Source organism: Ranitomeya variabilis, chromosome 1, assembly GCF_051348905.1.
Source record: "Ranitomeya variabilis isolate aRanVar5 chromosome 1, aRanVar5.hap1, whole genome shotgun sequence".
Taxonomy (NCBI): Eukaryota; Metazoa; Chordata; class Amphibia; order Anura; family Dendrobatidae; genus Ranitomeya; species Ranitomeya variabilis.
The window spans coordinates 1,105,135,861-1,105,159,566 of NC_135232.1; the positions used below are offsets into that span (position 1 = coordinate 1,105,135,861).

Sequence of the window (23,706 nt, forward strand, 5' to 3'; positions counted from 1 at the left end):
CCCTGATGACGTCATTAGACATGCGCACTTGAGATAATGAAGCCGGAGAGCCAGGGCTCCTGCAGTGAATGTAGGGCGCACGCGCTAAGACACTAACCGCCATACTGGATGCTGGCAACGAGCGAAGAATGGGCACAAAAAGGGGGTAGCTATACGTAAGTGAAACATAAATTTTATAAGTATAATTATGTAACGACATAACAAAATCGTTATGATAAAGTGACAAAAGTGCTAAGTGCATATATAAAGAATACGCTACTAAAAAAATACCAAAAAAAGAGAGGATACCCAAAAAAACGTGCATCAGCAAAAAGCTGAACGCACGATTCTATATAAACATACCCATTAAATACATATAGTAATATATGACATGAAGCACAGCACATATCATACAAAAATTCATGTGTACAAATACAGTATATAGTTACTACATATACATTAAAGTGCATTAGTGCAGAATAACCACCCACTGTCTCAATCACCCATAAAGAAAAACATATAATTGCACATGTCTCTTCTTTAATGAATCCCATCATCTTCAAAATTGAATAAGATGTCTTCTACACCTTTATGTGGATTACCACCAGAGAAGGGAAAACCACAAGTATGAGAGCTCAATCTAGGGGTAAAGAAATAATAAAAACATGAATAAAGAGAAAAAAATTAAAATGGAATGAGAAATGCAACAAAAAAACAAATAAAAAATTATTAGATCCACCAGGGCTATTTACAACTGCACAGGCCAGAACATGTGTGGACAAGGACAATCATAAAAATGAGGCAAAACTCAATTTTTCATTGAGTCCCACAGGGGCCATAGAGTTCAGGGTTACGATCCATCTACACTCGGTTTGTGCCAATAGGCGCCTAATATTCCCTCCTCTGCTACCACAATGAACTTGATCGATTCCCAGGATCCGTAGACCCCTGGGATCACACGCATGCAACAAACGGAAATGCCTTGGGAGGGTTTTTAGGGCACCAACGTCCTCAGCCTCCCGTGCATTCTTGATGTCCCTTACATGCTCCCTTACACGTACACGGAGCTGACGTGATGTAAGTCCCACATAAATCTTGGAGCAAGGACATGTGGCCAGATACACAACATGCGTACTACTGCAACTTATGTGATGCCGAATCTGATATCTAATCATCCCATTTGATGACAAAAAATGAGTGCCCCTAATCAAATTATTTTCCTTGCATGCCAAACACTCCCCGCAAGGGTAGCATCCCCGTATCGGACCCCTATTACTTGGATTCAAAGGATTAGTAACCTTTGCCATGTAGTGGCTTTTAACCAATAGGTCTTTAATGCTTTTACTGCATCTTGCTGTAAATTGCGGTTTAATGGGAATATTAGATGCCAAAACTGGATCAGTAAGAAGTACTGACCAGTGGGTATTAATTATTTCCTGCAGTGTTTAAGTAGGTGGTACGTGACTTCTTTATGAAGGTCAGGACCCAAGGTTCCCTAATAACATTACCCACAATATCACACGGCGTCTGGCCTTCATTTGCTATATAGCATCTTGTAAGATAGCAATGTTGTGTAGGGCTTTTTGCAATGCTCTGGGGTCAGCATGGGCCCTTTGGTTGGTTTGCAGCTAAGTAGGCCCATACTGAGAAAGCCATGATTCTGCTTTCTGTCATATTTCCATCATAACCTGAATTAATCATCTGTGAGTTGTTGGTGACCTTTCTTATCCTTCCTTTGACCACTTATAGTAAGGTCATCATGGGAGTCACCTGCAAGATTGCCATGACCATCACGTTGCCCAGGACATCATGCTCCCTTCTTCCCTCCTTCCTTCCTATAGTGTGTTCTGTCAACTTTTTAGGTGGGCAAAGCACACCTCTATCCGCAAATCTAATTTGAATTATGTTAGACCAGGTCGGCTTCTTTTGTTTATGTTACTCTACGGTTTAATTCTGCTCATTATACAGGTGCTTTCGGCAATGGACAGCTGTCCGCATGGGCAGCCTGATTGGTCTGCAGCTATGTAGCCCAATGAGACAAAGCTCTACAATACTTTGTATTCTGTCACCCTTCTTTCATAACCAGGATATGTTTTTGGGCCCCTTCTGCTAAAAATGCATCAAAATGACCAGTTTTTGCTTTTCATGCACATCAATGAGCCTAGGGCACCCTTGACTCTGTTGTCAGTTCACAAATTGTCCTTCCTTGGACCACTTAATCAAACTACATAGTTATCATATCATGGCCATCAGCCAGGCAGAGTTTTATGGTCATCAATGCAATCAGCTTGGCAGGGTATCATGATGTTCATGGCAGTCAGTCTAGCAGGTTATTGGGGTCGTCATTGCAGGTTGCCTGGCAGGTTATCGGGGTCATTGTTCCAGACAGCCTGCAGGGTTTTGGGGTCATTGTGCCAGTCGACCTGGCAGAGTTTTGTGACAGTCACTTTGGCAGGTTTTGATGATAGTCATGGCAGTCTTCCTGTCAGGTTATTGGAATTGTCATGGTGGTCAGCCTGGCAGGTTATCCTGGTCATCATGGCAGTCACCCTTGCAAGGTATTGGAGGTCATCATGGCAGTCACCCTTGCAAGTTATTGGAGGTCATCATGGCAGTCAGCCTGGCAGGTTATTGGGGGTCGTCATGGCAGTCGACCTGGCAGATTATTGGAGCCATCATGGCAGTCTGCCTGGGAGGTTATTGTGCTTGCTGAGGAGGAGATGGTAGATCTCTTATCCAGTGTGCTCAACTATAATTCCATATCGGTTTCCATTAGTATTTGTGTAATGACGCGCACTGTGTGCCAGGATCTAAGTAACCTAGTGTACGCTGAGCAATCAAAGGCGAGATTAGGCGTTCACTCCGAACATATTATCTTTCCTCTGCTCCCCTCCCACATTAGTGTTTGTAGAAATGATATAATTCACTCTCCTATGTAATGTAAGAGAAGTGATAGGAATCAGTTGGTATGTACTTAATTAGCTGCAGTGTGTATGGAATATTGTATGGTGCTCTCCTATTTCAGGGAACAATTAAGGAGGAAGCATGCCTCCCTCGTGCCGTTCCAAATCGTGATTTTTCTTGGCAAGGTGGATCTGACGTATTGGGGTGTATGACTTGATGAACAGGGTCCTTTGCTTTACATCTATTTCACAGATAAAAACTGCTTACAGTAGCTAGCAAGACACTTGGGATAGTTTTAAAGAAATGTTCCCTGTAGACAGCATCCACCGACACCACATTTCATACGGACGATGATTGATTTTACTGTTTTATTAATTTTTCCTGCCATTTTTTGCTTTATGGATATACTGTATAGAATTAGCTACCCTCAGTTGGTTGGTTCATAAATCCCAGATCTACAGTAATAGTGCTTGAAGGGGTTGTCCAACCTCATCAATCACTTTACAGGCTGAATTGAATGCTTAATATTTAAAATCGGGCATACTGACCTTCCGCTCACTGCATGGATCCAGCACACCTCGTTCTATTGTTCTGCAGCATGACCAGACATGATGATGTCTTACTCTTCAATCTCCTGATTGTTTAGATCTTTGATACGCCTTTCCTGTCACCTGACTTGTGCAGTCAGTAGCGGGACTTTGTCACTTCCTGTGCCGCTGCAGGGCACCAAAGCGGCCTGTGCAAGTTTTATGGTGGCGGCATCACGCTCTCTCCCGCACCTGAAATCCGCTGCCTTGGTGTAACTTGCGACTCTGCCCTGTCCTTCAAACCGCACGTCCAAACTCTTGCCACCTCCTTTTGCCTTTAACTCAAAAATATCCGTGCCTTCCTCAGCCCACAACCTACTAAAACTTATGTGCATGCCCTCATCATCTCCGCCTCGATTACTGCAACACCCTCCTCTGTGGCCTCCCCGCCAACTCTCTTGCACCACTCCAGTCTGTCCTCAACTCTGCTGCCTGGCTAATCCACCTCTTTCCTCGCTACTCCCCTGTTTCTCCGCTCCTCAAATCCCTCCACTGGCTCCCAATTCTCCAATGAATCCAGTTCAAACTACTAACACTGATCTCCAAAGCCATCCACAACCTGTCCCCTCCCTATATCTCTGAACTAATCTCACAATATCTTCCCTCACGTAATCTTCGATCCTCCCAAGACCTCCTACTCTCCTTCAAACTTATTCATTCCTCACCCAACCGCCTCCAAGATTTCTCTCGAATATCCCACATCCTCTGGAATTCCACGCCTCAACACGTCCGATTATCCACCACCCTCTGATCCTTCAGACGGAACCTGAAAACCCATCTCTTCAGGAAAGCCTACAGCCTGCAATAACCAATCTGCTGATTCACCAACCACCCGAGCTGCCGCCTCACCAACTACCCGAGTTGCCGCCTCACCAACCACTCTCAAGCTGCCGCCTCACCAACCACCCGAGCTCCTGCCACGTCACCAACCACCCGAGCCGCTGCCGCACCCCCGACCTTCTGTCTCTTCCCCATTATCCCGTAGAATGTAAGTCTGCAAGGACAGGGTCCTCTCCCCTCTGTACCAGTCTGTCATTGTAAATTTGTTTACTGTAAACGATATCTATAACTCTGTGCGTAACCCCTTTCTAATGTACAGCGCCATGGAATTAATGATGCTATATAAATAATAATAATAATTATGGTTTAAATACCAAAAGAAAAAAGAGATTTATAAAACGGCACTCCTTTTGGGCTAGACCTCAACATGCACTGGTGTTACCCTCTTCGTTGGATTTCTGTTATACCGCACTTCTAGACTCCGGGTGCTCATCCAGAAAAGCAAGACATTCCATGTGCAAAAAAGAAAAGTTTTAGATAGCACTCACCGGTCCTTACAACTTCATGCTTTATTAAGATACTTAAAACATCATGGCTTGGAGAACAGGTTAACAAGGTGTGCGAGCCAGTGCTGACGACGGCCGTGCAGCGCGAAATGGCCGTCGTCAGCACTGGCTCGCACACCTTGTTAACCCGTTCTCCAAGCCATGATGTTTAAAGCATCTGAATAAAGCATGACGTTTTAAGGACCGGTGAGTGCTATCTAAATCTTTTCTTTTTTGCACATAATTATGGTTTAAGCCATCTAAACCACCAGTAAAGTTTTTGCTTAGTTTTTATTTTCAATTCAGGCCAGGCAGCCTCTTTTTAGTGGCCCATATGCTCTCCGTATCCATAACCTGATTGCTCAGTTGCTGAACCGCCATTCCTAATTCATTAAGAAATGACCTACTGTTCAAGTCAGGTTTTTGTATTACATATAAAATTGGCAATTTTTTCTACATGAAGGTGTATCGTAAATGAAATGGGGTTGTCTGAGTAGTGGACAACCGCTTTTAAGTCTTACCCCACCCCTCCCCACTTGACGAAGCACATGGTGCGAAACTCACATTGTACATGGCTGAGATTTGGATTCTCTTCTCCCCATCCACTTGCCTTTGATTATTCTGGTGGGCTATCTGTTCGGTTCTGTGTTCATATTTATTTTAATTGTACCTGTTTAATTGGTGCCTCGCTTCTTATTGATTATATAATTGTACTTTTGTTGGTGTTCTTTCCACAGTCAGACTTGTAAGGTTCGTATACTGGTAGATGTGAATCATTTTTTTGAGGTCCATTTTGTTCCGTCATTTCTTTTTATAGCGCTTATTCACTTTTTTTAATCAATGTTTTTCTCGCCAGCACATGGTTAGAAAGTTTGGTTCTCCTCCAAACTGAAGAATCTTAATTCTAAGGTTTCATTTACACGTTTTCCAAAAATCCGCCAGAACGATCACATTGACAGGTGCAGGTTTTGGAAAATTTTTGGTGGGAAATATCTGCTAAGAGAAAATGCTAAGGGAGTGCTGGGTTTTGTAAAGGATTGGAATTGCAGCTCATCCTCATTCACGTCAATACATTTTGAGACTTTATTCTGTTATTTGGGAGGCAAAAAGAAAACCCAATTTTTTATTTTCTTAAATAGTCCTGGAAACTCTGTTTTAATAGTCAGCAATGTGCTCCAGTGTAAAAGAATCTGTTGTAAATCTTTCCTTCTTTGAGAACCTAATTTTTCTTCCTTGATGACCATAGGCGTTAATTTAGAATTTCGACATGGTTAACTTTTTTGGAAAATGTGCTTTAGAGTAAACATTAGGTGGCTGCTGTTTTCCATTCCTAAATATTGTTACAATGTATAGACAGTGGCTTGATTGGCATCTCACATTCAATATACTGAATTTTAAATTGCTCTGAGCTAATTAGTCTGGAATTGGTCCTGTATGCCATCACCGCTAGGAGAAATGTCAGCGCCCGGGATCAACGACTTGTTGAGAAACAGAAAGGACAAATTGACGACTGGTACTTTGGAAGTGTTTGGTTTGTGTCACTGACATGGCTGACATGTTACCCTCATGAGAACCATGTCCAGGGGCACACAGTAACTACCAGGGCTGTCATCTATCCTGGCAGCTACACGAAAGTTCAATAAATCTCACCGCTCATTTTTCAATGTTTTAAATGTGTCATACAAATCACGTGAAAATGATGACACTCTCTATTAAAGTTGATGGGCAGATTTTTTTTGCTTCTGTTTTTGTAAGGAAAGTTCACAATTTATACCCATTTTACGTTTTTTGTCCAATTTTGTAAGCTACAAATGTTACACGGCAAAATGAGAGTTGTGGGTTCGAAAGTATCCGGTGACCATGATGTCTTGTTGTCTTTATCCTTAGTTGCCACTAATTTCTTATTTGTGTACAGGGAAACAAGAAGACATTTTACATCTGTTGCCCCATTAGTGTCAGTCTACTAGTGAACCCACAACTCTAACTTTGCCGTGTAACCTTGTATCTCTTACTTTGTGGGTCAAGATTACATACAGTATTGGGAAAAAGGAAGACTGAGATGTCCATAGAAAGCTACCTGTAGTCTAGTTGGGTGACGTCTTGTATTTTTCTTTCACCTATGAAAGACCACGGAGACTGGGAATCTGCCCTTCAAGATCAGGTAACCTATAGGCTAAAAGGGCGATACTTTTTCTTGTCCTTGAAAGGGGAACTTTGTCTGGATGAATTGGCAGTACCTTAGAAACCTCAGAAGGTTTCCCAGGCCTGGCCAATTGGTTCAGGCAGTGTCTCCATCCCTGCTGCGGCCACTACAGGGGTCATGGAAGCACCACAGCTGGTCGAGGGGGAGCTTGGCTGACGTACGGGCGCGAGTGAGAGGCCCCATTTTCTGTGGTCGGCCGGCTACCTCGCGTCCCGGGTCTGTGCATGTGCAGGACACGCTTTCAGGAAGGCGCACCTGTGACATTTGATAGCAGGAGCTCCAGGATTTTATTTCCCTCTCTTTTTGATAAAGAAGCAGATCGGAACTTTCAGGACAATAATCAATTTGAGGGACCCGGACAGATTCCTGAAAATGAAGTAGTTTACGATGGAATCCATAAAATCAGCCATAAAAGTGCTTTTTCCGGACTGTTTTATATAGCAGTTCTGGTTCTGAAAGATGTGTATTATCATGTGCCAATTCATGTCAGTTATCAGAAATTCCTCAGGGTGTCCGTAGCAATAAAAAGAGAAATCAAACATTCCATTTCAGGGCCTGTCAGTGGCCCCTTGTGTCTTTACAAAAATAATAGCAGAAGTGACCGCTCACCTTCGAGAAAAGCATATGCTAGTTGTCCCGTATCTGGATGATTTCCTAATTGTAGGTAGATCGCTGATCACTGCAACGTCCAGTTGGAAGAGGTCAGTGCTACCTTGAAGAAATTGGGCTGGCTCTTAAATCTAAAAATAAAAAATCAAGACTAGAGCCCCTAAGAGTACAAGTCTTTTAACGTCTTATTCTGGATTTCATAAATCAGGAGTGACGTCTTCCAAGATGGAAAGAATATGCAGCCGGGAATCATTGGCAATGTCTTTGCTGTGTTCTCTGACCTCTTGTATCCCGAATAACAATGAAGAAAGAAAACCGACCAAAAAGTCCAAAATATATATATATTTTATTAATAACATAAATTTAAAAGAATCAGAGCAATTAACATTGGGACATAAGTACACAAGCGTAATAACCAGATAAAAAATAGTATTGAAAAGTAGACAAAAAATCACATGGACGCACATCCACATAAGGTGAATGCCATAGTCCTAAACCAGTATGCAATCAAGTGAATAAAACCAAAAAAATCAAGACAAAATTGACAATGTGCAAATTGCAATACATACTTATTATATGGTGCAAATAATGAAAAAATAGCTATTACAGCATTAAGTGCAAAATATCAATAAAAAAGGAGTAAAAAAAAGTAAAAATTGCGAAAATGTGCAAAGTGCAAGGCAATATGGTGAGGACAGGTAGGGGGACTAATTAGATGGAAATACTTCCATAATTTGTGAGTAGTATAAGAACAATCAGTAATATACTTACAATTGTAATATAGTCCCACACACAAGTGGAAAGCGTGCCAACCCGACACGCGTTTCGGCTCTTGGCCTTCGTCAGGGGGTGTATCCCGGCAGTGTTATCGGTCCAGTTTCATACCAGAAAGGTCATCTGGAAAAGAGATTTATTCCCAATAAAAACTCATTCAATTCTTTTGCGGTTAAACCTTGGAAATTTAGCTTGGGTAAACCAAATCAGTCAATTTTTAGTCGAATTGTGGACATATGAGGCTTGCCTATAGACCTATTCGCGAACAGGCAAAACGGCAAAGTGGAATAGTTCTGTTCTCTGTAGTGATGAGCGAATATACTCGTTACTCGAGATTTCCCGAGCACGCTCGGGTGTCCTCCGGGTATTTTTTAGTGCTCGGAGATTTAGTTTTCCTCACCTCAGCTGAATGATCGCATGGAACTTGAGAGGTCGTTAAGGGTCAGGAGTTTTTCTCCTAGCCAGATTTCTACCTTACTCCAGAGTATGGTGGCAGTCACCACAAAAATCTATGGTAGGACCTGGAGAGAATTTATAACTACTTCAGGAGCAGAGCCGGGGGATGGAGTACCAGTCAACTCTATTTTAGAATTTCTCCAGGAGGGTTTGTAACAGGGACTCTCCACTAGCACACTTAAAGTTCAGGTGTTGGCCCTTGGAGCTCTATATGGTGGATAACCATTAGATTTCCCATTTTATCAAAGCTTTCTCCAGATCATGACCAATTCCCAATCCAAATATTCCCCCTTGGGATTTAAGTCTGGTTCTGACAGATTCTCCCATTGAACCTATAGACTAAGTATCAGTTAAGATCCTCTAGCTGAAGATGGTCCTTTTAGTGGCCTTAACGTCAGCTCGCAGGGTTAGGTTATCCAGGTCCTGTCAGCAGGTCCTCCCTTTACTCAGATACTGGAAATAGTAATTTTTAAAGCTCATCTCCCTAAAGTAGCTTCCAGATTCCATAGGACTCAAGAAGTTGTTTTTCCATCTTTCTGTACTAATCCCAGAAATTACAGAGGAAAAACTTCATACGCTAGATGTCAAAATTATGTCTGATGTAGTACTAAAGGTTAATTTCTCTGTAATTCTCTCGATGGTGCTGTCATGGGTGAGAGGAAAACATGTAATTACTCTGGTAATGGGATTTTTCAGAATCCATGACAGCAACCTTAAGTTCCTTCCCATCGCTTGTATGGGTGAACACTATTTCATTTCTGGTCTGGGGTCACTTAATGCTTAAGGGAAACATGCGGTTTGGAGGTCCTCTCATGCTCCGATGAGAGTTGCCACCCTTTTATCTTGTAGGTTTCTTGTCCTTGAAGGGTGGATCCCCTTTATCTGTGTTGCTGTCATGGGTTCTGAAAAGTCCTATTACAGGTAAGTAAGTAAATCTATTTAGGTTTTGGCGTTTTTTGGCAGGCTTTTTTATTTATTATTTTTATGCGCCAATTATGTACCAGTTAATCATGTCCACCCTTCTCTTCTCAAAACTAAGTAAATGCAATTATTTTTGTTGGATTTCATCATAGAATCATAGAACGTTAGAGTTGGAAAGGACCTCCTGGGTCATTGTGTCCAACCCCCTGCTCAATGCAGGATTCTCTAAACCATCTCAGACAGATGTCTGTCCCGCCTCTGTTTGAAGACTTCCATTGAAGGAGAACTCGCCACCTCTCGTGGCAGCCTGTTCCACTCATTGATCACCCTCACTGTCAACAAGTTTTTTTCTAATATCTAATCTGTATCTTCTCCCTTTCAGTTTCATCCCATTGCTTCTCGTGTTTCCGTGTCCAAATGAGAATAATGATGATCCATCTACACAGTGACATCCCTTAAGATATTTGTAGACAGCTATTAAGTCTCCTCTTAGCCGTCTTTTTTTTAAAGCGAAACATTCCCAGATTCTTTAACCGTTCCTGGTAGGACATAGTTTGCAGTCCCCTCACCATCCTGGTATCTCTACTCCGAACTTGCTCCAGTTTTTCAATGTCTTTTTTAAAAATGTGGTGTCCAAGTTCATTCTTGAGTCTTCGTTACACGTTTGACAGTAGTTTCTTCTCCATTTCCGATTGAAACCCATAAATAATAAATGCTTGGTCAAGAGCAGCTTACATATTTATGGGGAAGGTCGTGAGGAGAGAGTTGTCAACCAAACATTTCTACACTGACAACAAGAGTGGCCAGCTTTGGCTTTTCCTTTCCTACGGATCTTGGGACATGCAGACATTGCTTCATATTTGATTGGCTTTTCTAAATCCTGCAAGAGACCTGACATGGAGTAACTGTTGTGAGCTATGTATCCTGTATATCAGTCTGTTCTTCTTGTTGGCCATTTGCTCATCACACTCTGCCATTCATCTGACCAACTGTCGGCAGATATTCTGTTGAAATAACAATTTGACCGGTCAGGTTCTTGAAGTGGTGGAAGTACGGGTTTTCCTTAAAGAGACCATCTAAATATGGAGTGTTACTGGCAATTCTTCATGGGAAAAACGTGCAAATTAGCTCACTTGTAGAATAAAGTTCACAAGTTGCAGCTAGTAGGGTTAACTACTCTCTAAGGCTGGTTTCACACTTGCATTTTGATCTGCAGCGTTTGTACAGAAAAAAACGCATGCGTTTTTTTTCCCCTATGTTTAACATTAAAAACGCATGCTTTTTTTGTACGCGTTTGGCCGCGTTTAACGACGCATGTGTTTTTTGGCTGCATGCGTTCTGTCGCAGAAATGCAACATGTAGTAATTTCTAGAGGCGTTTTTTTGCCGCAAAAAAAGTATTGTTGTCTATGTAAACGCATGCGTTTTTAAGCACATGCGTTTGCTTGCGTTAAAAACGCATGCGTTTTTATAGAAAAAAACAAGAATACACCCTGATAAGTCACCCCCCCGCCATCCAGGTGATAAAGGGATCCTAACCCTAACAATATGACAGTGAATACTCTACGAGTTAATATTTTTAGTACTCTATAGCAATACCGTAAATCTTGGGGTGTCCACATTGAACAAAGCTTTTTATTAGAAGAATGTCCTGGTCACCAGGTCAACATCCCTATGGATCCCTAGGGTTAGGGGTAGGGTTAGGGTTTGGATCCCTTTATCATCTTGATGGTGGGGGGTGGCTTATCAGTGACCTGGTGACCAGGACATTCTTCTAATAAAAAGCTAACCCTAACCCTAACCCAAACCCTAGGGATCCAAACCCTACCCCTAACACTAACTCTAACCCTAGGGATCCTAACCCTATCCCTAACCCTAGCTATTTCTATTTATAGTGGGTTTTCTAGTTGATTTTGATGATTGGCAGCTGTCACACACTTCTCAGCATGCGTTTCAAAAACGCAAACGCATGAAAAAACGCATGTAAACGCGTCAAAACGCTGCGTTTTTTTACCGCATGCAAAAACGCATGCGTCTAAAAAACGCAGCGTTTGCACGCTTTTACATGCGTTTTTTCACCACCTGCGGTTTTTTTTAAACACAAATGTGAAACCAGCCTAAGACAATATCTAAGCCTTTAAAGAATACCGATGTCTTATTTTTTTTTTCCCCTATAAATCAATCATACACATGAACTTTGTAATTCTGCTTTATTCTCCTGCTGGACTATTTTCTCACTCTCAAAATTCTATTCTATATTCAATCATAAAATCTTTATTTAGTGAATACAGATTTTCCTATTACTGGTGCTCATAAAGTTCTATGGAGAAATGTAACTAGGGTTCCAGGAGAACTAGTACTAGAAAGCTAGCTGAAGACGGATTGTATCTGTGAATTGAAAATTTTGAAAATGAAAGATGAATCCAGGATGAAAAAGAAGCCGAACTTCCAAAGATCTTTTAGACATTTTCTTATTTTTACATGTACTATTGATTTATGGAAAAAAATAAAAATATTAAAATGATGGTTGTTCCTTAACAAGCTTAGCATGACCAGAAACTAAAATAAAAACATCTGTTTTGGGGTGTTTGCCCCTCATCAGTGTAGAGTCTGCCTAGCTCAGTGCCACGCCCTTGAAGCAACATGAGGAAGCTCTGATTCCGCACCCTCTCCATCTGGGTATGCAAATTGTTTTTTGGAGAGGATAAGGACTTAACACTTCACATTGGATGTAGCAATCCTAAACGTCAATATTGACCCTTTTTAATAACCTTGATGCATGACGTGGGATTAGAAGCCAAGCCAGACTCTCTACTTGCAGACAAGTATTTCAGGGTGTTTGCCCCTCATCAGTGTAAAGTCGGAAAGCTGAGTTAGCTGTGTTTTTCAGCCGGCATATGCCAGCATTCACTGCGATTGCAGCCATGAGCGCACTGTTTCAGGCCGCCTCAACATAATCTTTGGGTTTCGCTCGTTCATCAGGTGATCGGCAGCCTGTTTACAAAGCTGGATAATCGTGAACCAAGCGCTTTTAACAATGCTCGTTCACGATTGTCTTACAGTGTAATTGACCCTTAAGACTGTCATTATTCTCAGCAGCACAAGTCTTATTTAAACATGGCGATGCGTTGCCAAGGACTATGATCTTTGGGGCAAAATAAAAGATTGTTTCGCCCAATAAACGAACATTTTGTTAATTCATCGGGTGTTCAGCAGACTGTTAAGAATTTACAATGATCACAATACAAGGATTCCTAGTACCGCTGGTTCGCGTTAATCATGCAGTGTAAACGGACCTTTATTTTTGTGAGTGGTTTAGTCTTCGGTACTGTCAGATCATGGGCTCCATGTACAGTGGGGAAAATACATATTTGATACACTGCTAATTTTGCAAGTTTTCCTACCAACAAAGAATTATTATTATTATTATTTATTATTATAGCGCCATTTATTCCATGGCGCTTTACATGTGAGGAGGGGTATACATAATAAAAACAAGTACAATAATCTTGAACAATACAAGTCACAACTGGAACAGGAGGAGAGAGGACCCTGCCCGCGAGCGCTCACAATCTACAAGGGATGGGTGAGGATACAGTAGGTGAGGGTAGAGCTGGTCGTGCAGCGGTTTGGTCGATTGGTGATTACAGCAGGTTGTAGGCTTGTCGGAAGAGGTGGGTCTTCAGGTTCTTTTTGAAGGTATGGAGAGGTCTGTAATTTGTAGGTGCACGTCAACTGTGACAGACAGAATCTCACATTGTATGATTTTTACATAATTAAGTTTCATTTTATTGCGTGAAATAAGTATTTGATCACCTACGAATCAGCAAGAATTCTGGCTCTCACAGACCTGTTAGTTTTTCTGTAAGAAGCCCTTCTAATCTGCACTCATTACCTGTATTAACTGCACATGTTTGAACTCATTACCTGTATAGAAGACACCTGTCCACACAATCACGCTCCACCCTGCCCACCATGGCCAAGGCAAAAGAGCCATTTAAGGACACCAGAGGCAAAATTGTAGACTTGCACAAGGCTGGGATGGTCTACAGGACAATAGGTAAGCAGCTTGGTGAGAAGACAACAACAATTATTAGGAAATGGATGAAAGACAAGACGGTCCATCTTCCTCGGTCTGGGGTCCATGCAAGATCTTGCCTTGTGGGGTAAGGATTATTCTGATTAAGGTCAGGAACCAGCCCAGAACTACATGGGAGGACTTGGTCAATGACCTAAAGAGATCTGGGACCACAGTTTCAAACCTTACCGCATGGCACGCAAAGTCCCCCCTGCTTACACCGGCACATGCCCAGGTCCATTTGAAGTTCTCCAATGACCATCTGGATGATCCAGGAGAGGTATGGGAGAAGGTCATGTGGTCAGATGAGACCAAAATAGAACTTTTTGGTATCAACTCCATTTGCCGTGTTTGGAGGAAGAAGGGTGAATACAACCTGAAGAAGACCATCCCAGCCGTGAAGCATGGTGGGGGGAAACCTCCTACATTGGGGGTGCTTTTCTGCAAGGGGGGACAGGATGACTGCACCATAATGAAGGGAGGATGGATGGGGTCATATATCATGAGATTTGGGCCCACAAGCTCCTTCCCTCAGTAAGAGCATTGAAAATAGGTCATTGCTGGGTCTTCCAGCATGACAACGACCCGAAACACACCGCCAGGGCAACTAAGGCATGGTTCCGTGAGGTCCTGGAGTGGTCTAGGGGTTCTCCAGACCTGAACCCAATAGAAAATCTTTGGTGGGAGCTGAAACTCAATTTTGCCCAGTGACTGCCCCGAAACCTGAAAGATCTGGAGATCTGTATGGAGGAGGGGGCCAAAATCCCTGCTGCAGTGTGAGCAAACGTGGTCAAGAACTACAGGAAACGTCTGAAGTCTGCAAATAAAGGTTTCTGTACCAAATATTAACTTCTGTGTTTCTATTGTATCAAATACTTATTTCATGCAAATTAATTATGTAAAAATCATACAATGTCATTTTTTTGGGGGGGATTTTTCGTTTTAAGATTTTGTCTCTCACAGTTGAAGTGTACCTACGATAAAAATTACAGACCTCTCCGATCTTTGGGATCTTTGTAGGTGGGAAAACTTGGTAAATCGTCGGTTTATGAGTTACTTATTTTCCCCACTGAATGTGGTGTAGCAATGAATCCTTTGACCGCCATGTTTGAGTGATCGTTCATTTTCCGTCTATTTCTAGATAAAGATATACGGTATATATATTTTTTTTTCTTTCTCGTGATGGAGAAGATGTGGTTCGTGTAGACTCCGGCCCTCTCTCCAGGCTTCGCGTTGCCTCCTAATAGTTTTTGGCTCTGCCCTGCTCTCCTTGATATCTTTACGATGTGTAACAATGCATGTTATCTCGGTTCCATTCATGTCTTGCTTTTTTTTTTTCTCTTTTTTTTTTTTCCTCCTCTTCTGGTATTTTAGTGACACAAAACAGAAACTGAACAAGGTAGCAGTTTTGATGATGAGATTACAGCTAGCCCGGCTGGCTGTCTCCTGCCTCTAAACTACACCTCTCTCCGCACATGGCCACCCTTATCCCATTGTTTAGATGTTGCTCAACCTGGCGAGTTTTAGGTTACGGGATCAATTGCTCTTTGCAACCCTGGTTTAAAAAAAAAAAAAACCCAAACTTTTGTCTGGGAAATGTGAGCCCAGTGCCTGTGCCCCCAGAGACAAATCATTTGGAAATGAGACAGTTGTCATTGTGATACAGTGGATTTTCTTTTGTGAATTACCAGAGAGTACAGTCTAATTGACCAAGAAAACACATTGCAATTACCGCTTCCGCGCCGACTTCACTTTTTTTTTTCTTTTTTTTTTCCTTTCCCATTTTCGTTAATTGCAGTCTCTTGTACAACTGCAGGATTTCAATTAGAGCTTAAAGGAAAAAGAACTGATTTTTTTTTTTTTTTTTATTATTATTATTTTTTTTTTTTTTAACATCAAATGTAATGTCTTTGCTCTAAAGTTCTGGACGGTAAGAAATCTTCACCGTTAGGTTAGGATTTTATGTCCATTTTGTATGCTGCAGATTATTAAAGTGGTCGCTCAAATAGTGACTGCTGACTTTAGTCACAAACCAGGATAACCCCTTTAAGCTTTTTGGATGGCGACAAATCAAAAATCAGGATCGTACATTATCCAAGCTATCGTTAACCACCGGGGGATAGTAAAGTGCTATCTGTCAACATGTCAAATTTTACATATGGAACTAGTGGTGTTCGTCCCCCAGAAAAAATGATACCCTTTTTTATTTTAATTGATTTATTCTAAAGGACCTGTAAAAGTGCTGGATGTGCACTGGATCTACCTGCCTAAGCAGTCTATATGGGCATGTAGGTCATAGGAAACTTAATAGAATGATACCTAGATATCTGCAATCCGATGACTTATTCCAGAGAAATCCATTTTTTTTCCTTAATATGTAAATGAGTTGTTAAGATCTATGGACCAGTCATAGATCTCCCTGAGAATCTGCCTTCGGAGATTATTATAAATTAAAGGAGGAGTTAGTCTAAGGAGAGCAGGCTATCAGTCGTTACATGTCTCACACTGGTAAAATAATCTCTAGAGGCAGATTCTGACAATCTGCCTCCAGAGATTATTTTACCAGTCTAAAAATCTATGTCCGGTCCATAGGATCTTAACAGATCATTAACATATTAAGAAAAAAAAGTGGATTTCTCTGGAACAAGACATCGGATTGCAGATATCAAGGTGTCATTGTATTCAGCTTCCTATGACCTACATGTCCATCAGGAGGGTTGATCCTTCTGACAGATTCCCTTTAAACCGCATGCCCATCTGGTAAAGCAATGGTGTATCATTAGGATATAGCATCACACTTGTGATCGATGGAGATCTGGGATCGGAATCGAACCCAAAAATGAAGGAGATGCGCAGCTCATGTAGATGTGTCTGTCCCTTTCTGAGGGACACCCGGCTGTGCAATGACGGCCAGACAGCCCCATTCATTTGGTTAGGACTGTGCAGGTCCCGGCTTAGCGGGAAGTTTAGGGTGGAGGTGGAGGAAAAAAAAAGTAGCTGCAGAAGTGAATTACGGTAGTTGTGCTTCTTTTTTGTTTTCGGGGTCTGTTGAGATCCAAGAAATGAAATGCTTAATAATCTAAATGTGCTTCCATATCCTGGCCATCATCTATAACCAAATGAATTTCCTGGTCGTTCTGCCTTGCAGCTTCTGCTATCAGTTTTGCTAAATTGCATTTTTCGTGCTGAAAACAAGCGCTGGATTATCTGATTGTTATTTTATTTTTTTTTGCTGGATTATCAGATGCCTTATTTATTACTTTGACGCCTTCTTCTGAAGCACAAGCCGCGCACGTGAACCGGTCAGGCGTTTCCAGGCCTGCCTCCTTTATAATAAATGATTTTCTGGTCACATGCTCCCGATTATAGCCGCAGGGGGGTGTTAGGATTTACTTCTGTTATTAGCTTTTACTGCTGCTACAAATCAGACATCTTGAATATATGCGAGGATGATGAAAAGTCACAGTCGGCCCTCTCTCCATCTTAGACGTCCACTTCAATTTCTAGTGAGAAATGAAAGCGGCCTCTGCAGGATTGGATCTGGCCTGACATGAAAGATGCCCGCTGGAAACATGTGCGGCTTTCATTATCTTTTATTTCTCACTGTGTTCCTGGACATGTTGTGGTTTTCATTCTGAAAAACCTGTTTGTTTTTTTTTGTTTGTTTGTTTTTTGGTAATTCAGGACGGTGTGATTGTACAGAGGGGCGGCCCGGGTCCTGCTCTTCATCCATGGGCGACTGGAGGAGCAATGTCATCTCCAGGCCCCTGCTCTGTAAGTGTCTTATTGATCCCTTCACAATGGCCTGGAGAGGAGCCAGGATCGCCCCCCTACACTGCAAAAATGACAGTGGTGAAGAATCTCTGGTTCTGAAAGTTGTGATATATTAACTGGGATGCAAATCTATCCGAACACAAGCTGTCGGCCGAAGGTTCGCTCAGCTGGCCGCCATGTTTCCCGACTCCCCGTACACACGAGATCACTCTCAATGGGGAGAGAAGAGAAAGCCAATGCCAGGCTCACTAAAAAGCAAATGCCAGGTGCCCAGTCCCTCTCTGAACCCACCGTATGGGGGCCTCCGACAGATGATAATGGAGATCGGTAGGCCCCAAACACATCATATCAGTGGTACTTTTTCCTGCACTGTTGACGCCGTTGGTGTTGTTTTTCCAGGATTGGCGATATCACTGGCGCTTTTTTCCCGGGCTGACGGCGTCTCTGCTGCCGTTTCCCAGGCTGACTGCGTCTGTGCTGCCGTTTCCCAAGGCCGATGGCATCTCTGCTGCTGTTTTCCCAGGCCGACGGCGTCTCTGCTGCCGTTTCCCGGGTTGCCGACGTCTGTTCTGCTGTTTTCTGGGCTGCCGACATCTGTGCTGCCGTTTTCCCGGGCTGCCGACGTCTGTTCTGCCTTTTTTCCCGGGCTGCCGACATCTGTGCTGCCGTCTTCCCGTGCCGCTGAGCATCTGTGCTGCCGTTTTTCCTGGCTGCCGATGGCATCTGTGCTGCCATTTTTTCCCGGGCCACTGCCGGCTGTGCTGCCCTGTTCCCGGGCCGACGGCCTCTGTGCCGCCGTTTTCCCGGGACACTGCGCTTCCCAGACTGCCGAGATGTCTTGTTACATTTTCATTGCAAGCAGAGAACTGTGGTGACGTGTATGTAACTTATCTGCCGATAGCTGCGTGTTTTGTAATTTTGTCTATCACACTGTAGAGACCTATCCGGCTGTTTTTACTGAAAAGCCATAACTTGGTTTCCTGGAAAGCTGAGATACGTATTGCTGTTTTTCTGTGATGCTTTTTCTCAGGCCGCTTTCACAGGACACGCGGTCACCAGGGTATCTCCGATAACCTAATCTTGGTAGATGCCGGTGAGTGTGATGCCCTGGGACTTCATGTATAAATCCAGCAGGTCTCGCCATATGTTTCATGCTCTGGTGCCATCTAGTGGCCACATTTCATGTTTGCAGGAAAGCCCTTATTATAGTGATGAATGACAATTGCCTAAATTGAAATTTTAAAGGGGTATTCCCGCTTTCAATAAACAGTTTATTGAATGTACTGACAGAGTTCCAAAAAAAAAGTTCACTCCTTAGTTTTTTTAAGCAATGTCTTTTGCTGTCAGTGAATGAAAACGCTCTTGCAATTTTCAAAGTCTTCACATCTGCTGAGCGTATGCTCTGTGAGCTGATACGTAGTTTGCCACAATGTATCAGCCTAGTAGATTAGGTCAGAGAGTGTCGTGTAGAGTGGATATAATTGTACCTACTGCCCTCTTTGTTGCCCCCGGTCCAGTGCCGAGCCTTCCGGTGCTCCTGGTGTCTGTTATTGTCTGCAGCGCTGCTGCAATCACATCGACCGTACGACAATCAGACCTGTCGTTGGCTCTGAGTGACTCGCCCTGTCAACTCTGGCAATGCCGCTCAGCTCGCCTGTAACTGCTCCACCACTCCAAGGATCATGGTGGATAATGGTCGTTAGTCCCCGGTCACATGTACAAAGGCGTATGAATCATCCGTGTTCCTTATTCCTCATATTTTCTTTTTTCCTTCTTAGATCAACAACATTGGAAAGCTGAAGGATTTTCTCCTGGAGCATAGGAAGGATTATATTAATGCCTGCAGGTTAGTGCGGAAAACAAGTCGTTCCTATCTTATGTGTATGTAGAACCCCAATTCCAAAAATGTTAGAATGCAATGTAAAATCTGTATAAAAAAAAAATGCAACGATCTGGAAATCTCTAAGGCTAGGTTCACATTGTGTTAGGGCAATCCGTTTAGCGCTAGCGCTAGCGGATTGTGCTAACGCATTGTTTATTTAGGGGCCGCGTTAGGGGTCGCGGTAACGTCCCCGCTCTCGCAGATCCCCGATCTGCGAGAGCGGGGAACGGACCTCGGGCGCGCCGCGGACGTTGCAAGCCGCGTCCGAGGCGCGCCACAGAAGAACGGCACATCACTAGCGCGAGCCGAAAAAGGCACGCGCTAGTGATGCGCTGCAGGCGAAATTTACATTGCTGTCAATGGGCACGCTAACGGACCCGTTGCACGGCGTTAATTGCGACATTTTCGCCGTGCAACGCTGTCCGTTAGCGTGCACACATTAACGCAATGTGAACCTAGCCTTATAGACCTATTTTATTTACAGCAGGACATAGATCAGAAGGTGAACGTTGGGCATTTTTCCATTTCATTTGAAAAAAAATCAACTCATTTAGAAATTGATGGCAGAAAGACATCTCCAAAAAATTGGGATGGGGTTAATAAAAGGCTGGAAAAGTAAGTGGTACTAAAGACAGCCGAAGGGTCAATTTTCAACTGTTTAAAGAGGGCGTGTTGGAGAGGCAGAGTCTTTCAGAAGCCAATATGGTCAGAGGTCACCAATCTGTGAACAACTGCGGCTAAAAATTGTGGAACAATTACATCAAATGTTACTCATTGTAAAATGACTTTGAATATCTCACAATCTACAGTGCATAATATCCTAAGATTCAGAGATTCTGGAGAAATCCATGAGCATAAGGGACAAGACTGATGGTCAGTAATGGATTCTTGTGATTTATTAGCCCTCTGGGGGCACTGCATTAAAAACAGGCTCACGAAGGCTTCCAGAAATTGTCTGTGATCACAGTTAACTCTGCAATCTACATTGTAGCATGCAAAGAAGAAGTCCTACATCAGCATAATCCAGAAAAGCAGAAAAAGCTGCCATCTTCTCTGGGCCAAAGCGCATTTTATTATGGGCTGAGGCAAAATGGAAAACCGTTCTGTGTCAGATGAGTCAAAATGGGAATTTATTTTTAAAACCATGGATGTCGTGTTCTGCAGACTCTAGGAGAGTCGAGGAGAGGGACCATCCAGCTTTTGTTGTGGAGAAGGACCATCCAGCCTGTTATTGAGGAGAGAGACCATCCAGCTTGTTGTCGAGGAGAGAGACCATCCAGCTTGTTGTTGTGGAGAAGGATCATACAGCTTGTTGTCGAGGAGAGGGACCATCCAGCTTGTTGTCGAGGAGCGGGACCATCCAGCTTGTAGTCATCGAGGAGAGGGACCATCCAGCTTGTTGTCATCGAGGAGAGGGACCATCCAGCTTGTTGTCATCGAGGAGAGGGACCATCCAGCTTGTTGTCATCGAGGAGAGGGACCATCCAGCTTGTTGTCATCGAGGAGAGGGACCATCCAGCTTGTTGTCATCGAGGAGAGGGACCATCCAGCTTGTTGTCATCGAGGAGAGGGACCATCCAGCTTGTTGTCATCGAGGAGAGGGACCATCCAGCTTGTTGTCATCGAGGAGAGGGACCATCCAGCTTGTTGTCATCGAGGAGAGGGACCATCCAGCTTGTTGTCATCGAGGAGAGGGACAATCCAGCTTGTTGTCATCGAGGAGAGGGACCATCCAGCTTGTTGTCATCGAGGAGAGGGACCATCCAGCTTGTTGTCGTCGAGGAGAGGGACCATCCAGCTTGTTGTCGTCGAGGAGATGGACCATCCAGTTTGTTGTCGAGGAGACGGACCACCTAGCCTGTGATCAGTGCACAGCTCTGCATCTTTGGTGGTATGGAGTTGCATTAGTGTCTGACATTGGTTGCTCACACATGAAAGGCACTATGAGTGCTGAGCATTATATGGAGGATTTAAAGAAACATCGTCTACATCCAGACAACGTCTATTTCAGGAAAGGCCTTGCATATTTTAATAAGACAATTCTAAACCACTTACTGCCTACATATTACAGCAGCACGGCTTCACAGAAGAGGAGTTTCGGTGATGAACCGGCCGCCTGCAGTCTGGAAGTTTCTCTAATAGAAAAAACTTTGATGTATTTTTAAAACAAAAATTCTGCAAAGACCCCAGGCTGTGGAGCATCGAGAATCCTACATCAGAATGGTTCCTCTCCCAAAACTCACCTTCCAGACATTTACAGACTGTTGGAAAACGAAGAGGTGATGCTACACCAGGATGGACACGGCCCTGGCCCAACTTTTTTGAGCTACATTGCTGTCATCAATTTCTAAATGAGTTACATTTTTTTCAAATGAAATGAAAAAATGTCCAACGTTCACCGTCTGCTCTGTCCTGTGTTCTGTATGAATAAATTATTGAATTCTTGTTTTCTTTACATTTTACACAGCGTCTCAACTTTGTGGGGATTGTGTTTGTGTATGCACGTGAAAGCGATGACTTATATGTAATCTTAAGGGCATGTGCACACGGTGGGGTTTTGGTGCGTTTTCGCAGCATTTTTTCAGCGTGGAAATGGGACAAAAACGTTAGGGAATCCTTAGGCTAGGTTCACACTGGGCATTTTTGCTGCGTGTTTTTTTTTTTCTGCTACAAAACCTGGGTGCTTGGCAGGAGAGAAGCTGCTGCAAAAACTCATATTTTTATGCGTTTTTTTTTTTTTCATGTGTGTTCTTTTTTTTCATTCAATTCATTGGGTGAGAAACCCTGAAAAAAAAACGCTGAAAGAAGTGACATTCTCTCTGTCCAAAAAACCATGCAAAGTACAAAATACTGATAACAAAAAAATAAATAAATAAGTAATGTGTGTGCGTGAGGTTTCTGAAATCTCACAATCTTTGCTGGTACTGTGAAAAGTAGCTGAAAATTAGCATAAAAACGCCCAGTGTGATCTTAGCCTTAAGTGCTGTGCACATGATCAGTAATTTTCCTTTGAGTATTTGCAGTGCGTTTTTTTTTCTTTCTGCAGCATGTCAATTCTTTGTGGATTTTTAGCGTTTTTCATACGCAGGTATAAAAATGTTTGCGGACTTGCTGAGTTTTTGTTTGCATTTTTACGGACTTTCTATCATGTTTCCCACGCTGTCATCTGTGTGACAGCATGGGTAACATCGGCGTGGCGGTTCTGATCGGCGGTAACGTTACTGCAGGTAGATCATTACCGTGGGGTCACGCTGTCAGATGTCAGCGTGACCCTGCAGAGATACTGCGACCCGCGGTAAATAGCTTACCACAGGTCACCAGTTTCATCTAATGAGACTACTACTCTCATCAGTCAACACCTGCTGTCACTTATAACAGTGATAGCAGGCGCCGCTGATGGGAGAAGCCTCTCGTCATCTTGCGCCTGTGCTCAAAAGTTTAAAAGAAAAAACCCAAAACATTTAAAATAATTAAATATGTATTAAAATAAAAAACAGATTATACTCTACTAATACCAAATCCCCAATGCCCTTGTCTTCTATAAATAAAATGTAAAATAAACAACATATACTCACCTTAACGCCCAGTCCCCAATGCACATGTCCCCTGTAGACAATCAAGAATAATAAACCACCATATACTCTCCTGTCCGTCGTAGTCCACGTTATCCACAGTGTTCCATGGCGATCTTACTTGTAGAACAGTCACATCCGGAGATGTGACTGCTCTAACCGGCCGCCAGCTACACACTGACAGGAGCGTCATTGCTCCCACAGTGTATCGCTGAGCTGCTATGAGAGAGATCACATGAGTTCATCAGCTGTTGAGCTCCGGTGATCTCACATGGGCACCATCACTGCGTGAGAACTTTTCTATACACTGCAGGAGCAATTACCTCCTGTGTCAGTGTGTAGCTGGCTGTCCTGTCACATCAGTGACTGCTCTCAAAGTCATAAGGATCATCGTGGGATTATGGATTATCTTCTCTGTGGACAGGTGAGGAATATTATTTGTTATTTTTGATACAGGAGACAATGGCTTCAGTGGATTGAGTGATGATGTGAGTATGGTTTAATTTAGATTCAATAAAGGAGTCTGTGTCATTATTTCAAATAAAGGACTTTATTCTGGGGGGGGTGTTTTTTGTCTTTTGTTTTTTATAATATCACTATGGGGTTAGTAATGAGGGCATCTTATAGGCTCCTCTCCATTACA

At 42.9% G+C, this 23,706-nt stretch overlaps 1 protein-coding gene across 1 annotated transcript in view; it reads left to right on the forward strand.

The window, feature by feature from the left end:
- Positions 1 to 23,706, forward strand: part of STX18 (syntaxin 18) — a 195,408-nt gene that overhangs the window by 99,004 nt on the left and 72,698 nt on the right. Inside the window, exon 2 of the mRNA XM_077280133.1 lies at positions 19,388 to 19,455. Within this exon, the coding sequence (XP_077136248.1) occupies positions 19,388 to 19,455 (68 nt within the window). The remainder of the gene's footprint in view (positions 1 to 19,387; positions 19,456 to 23,706) is intronic.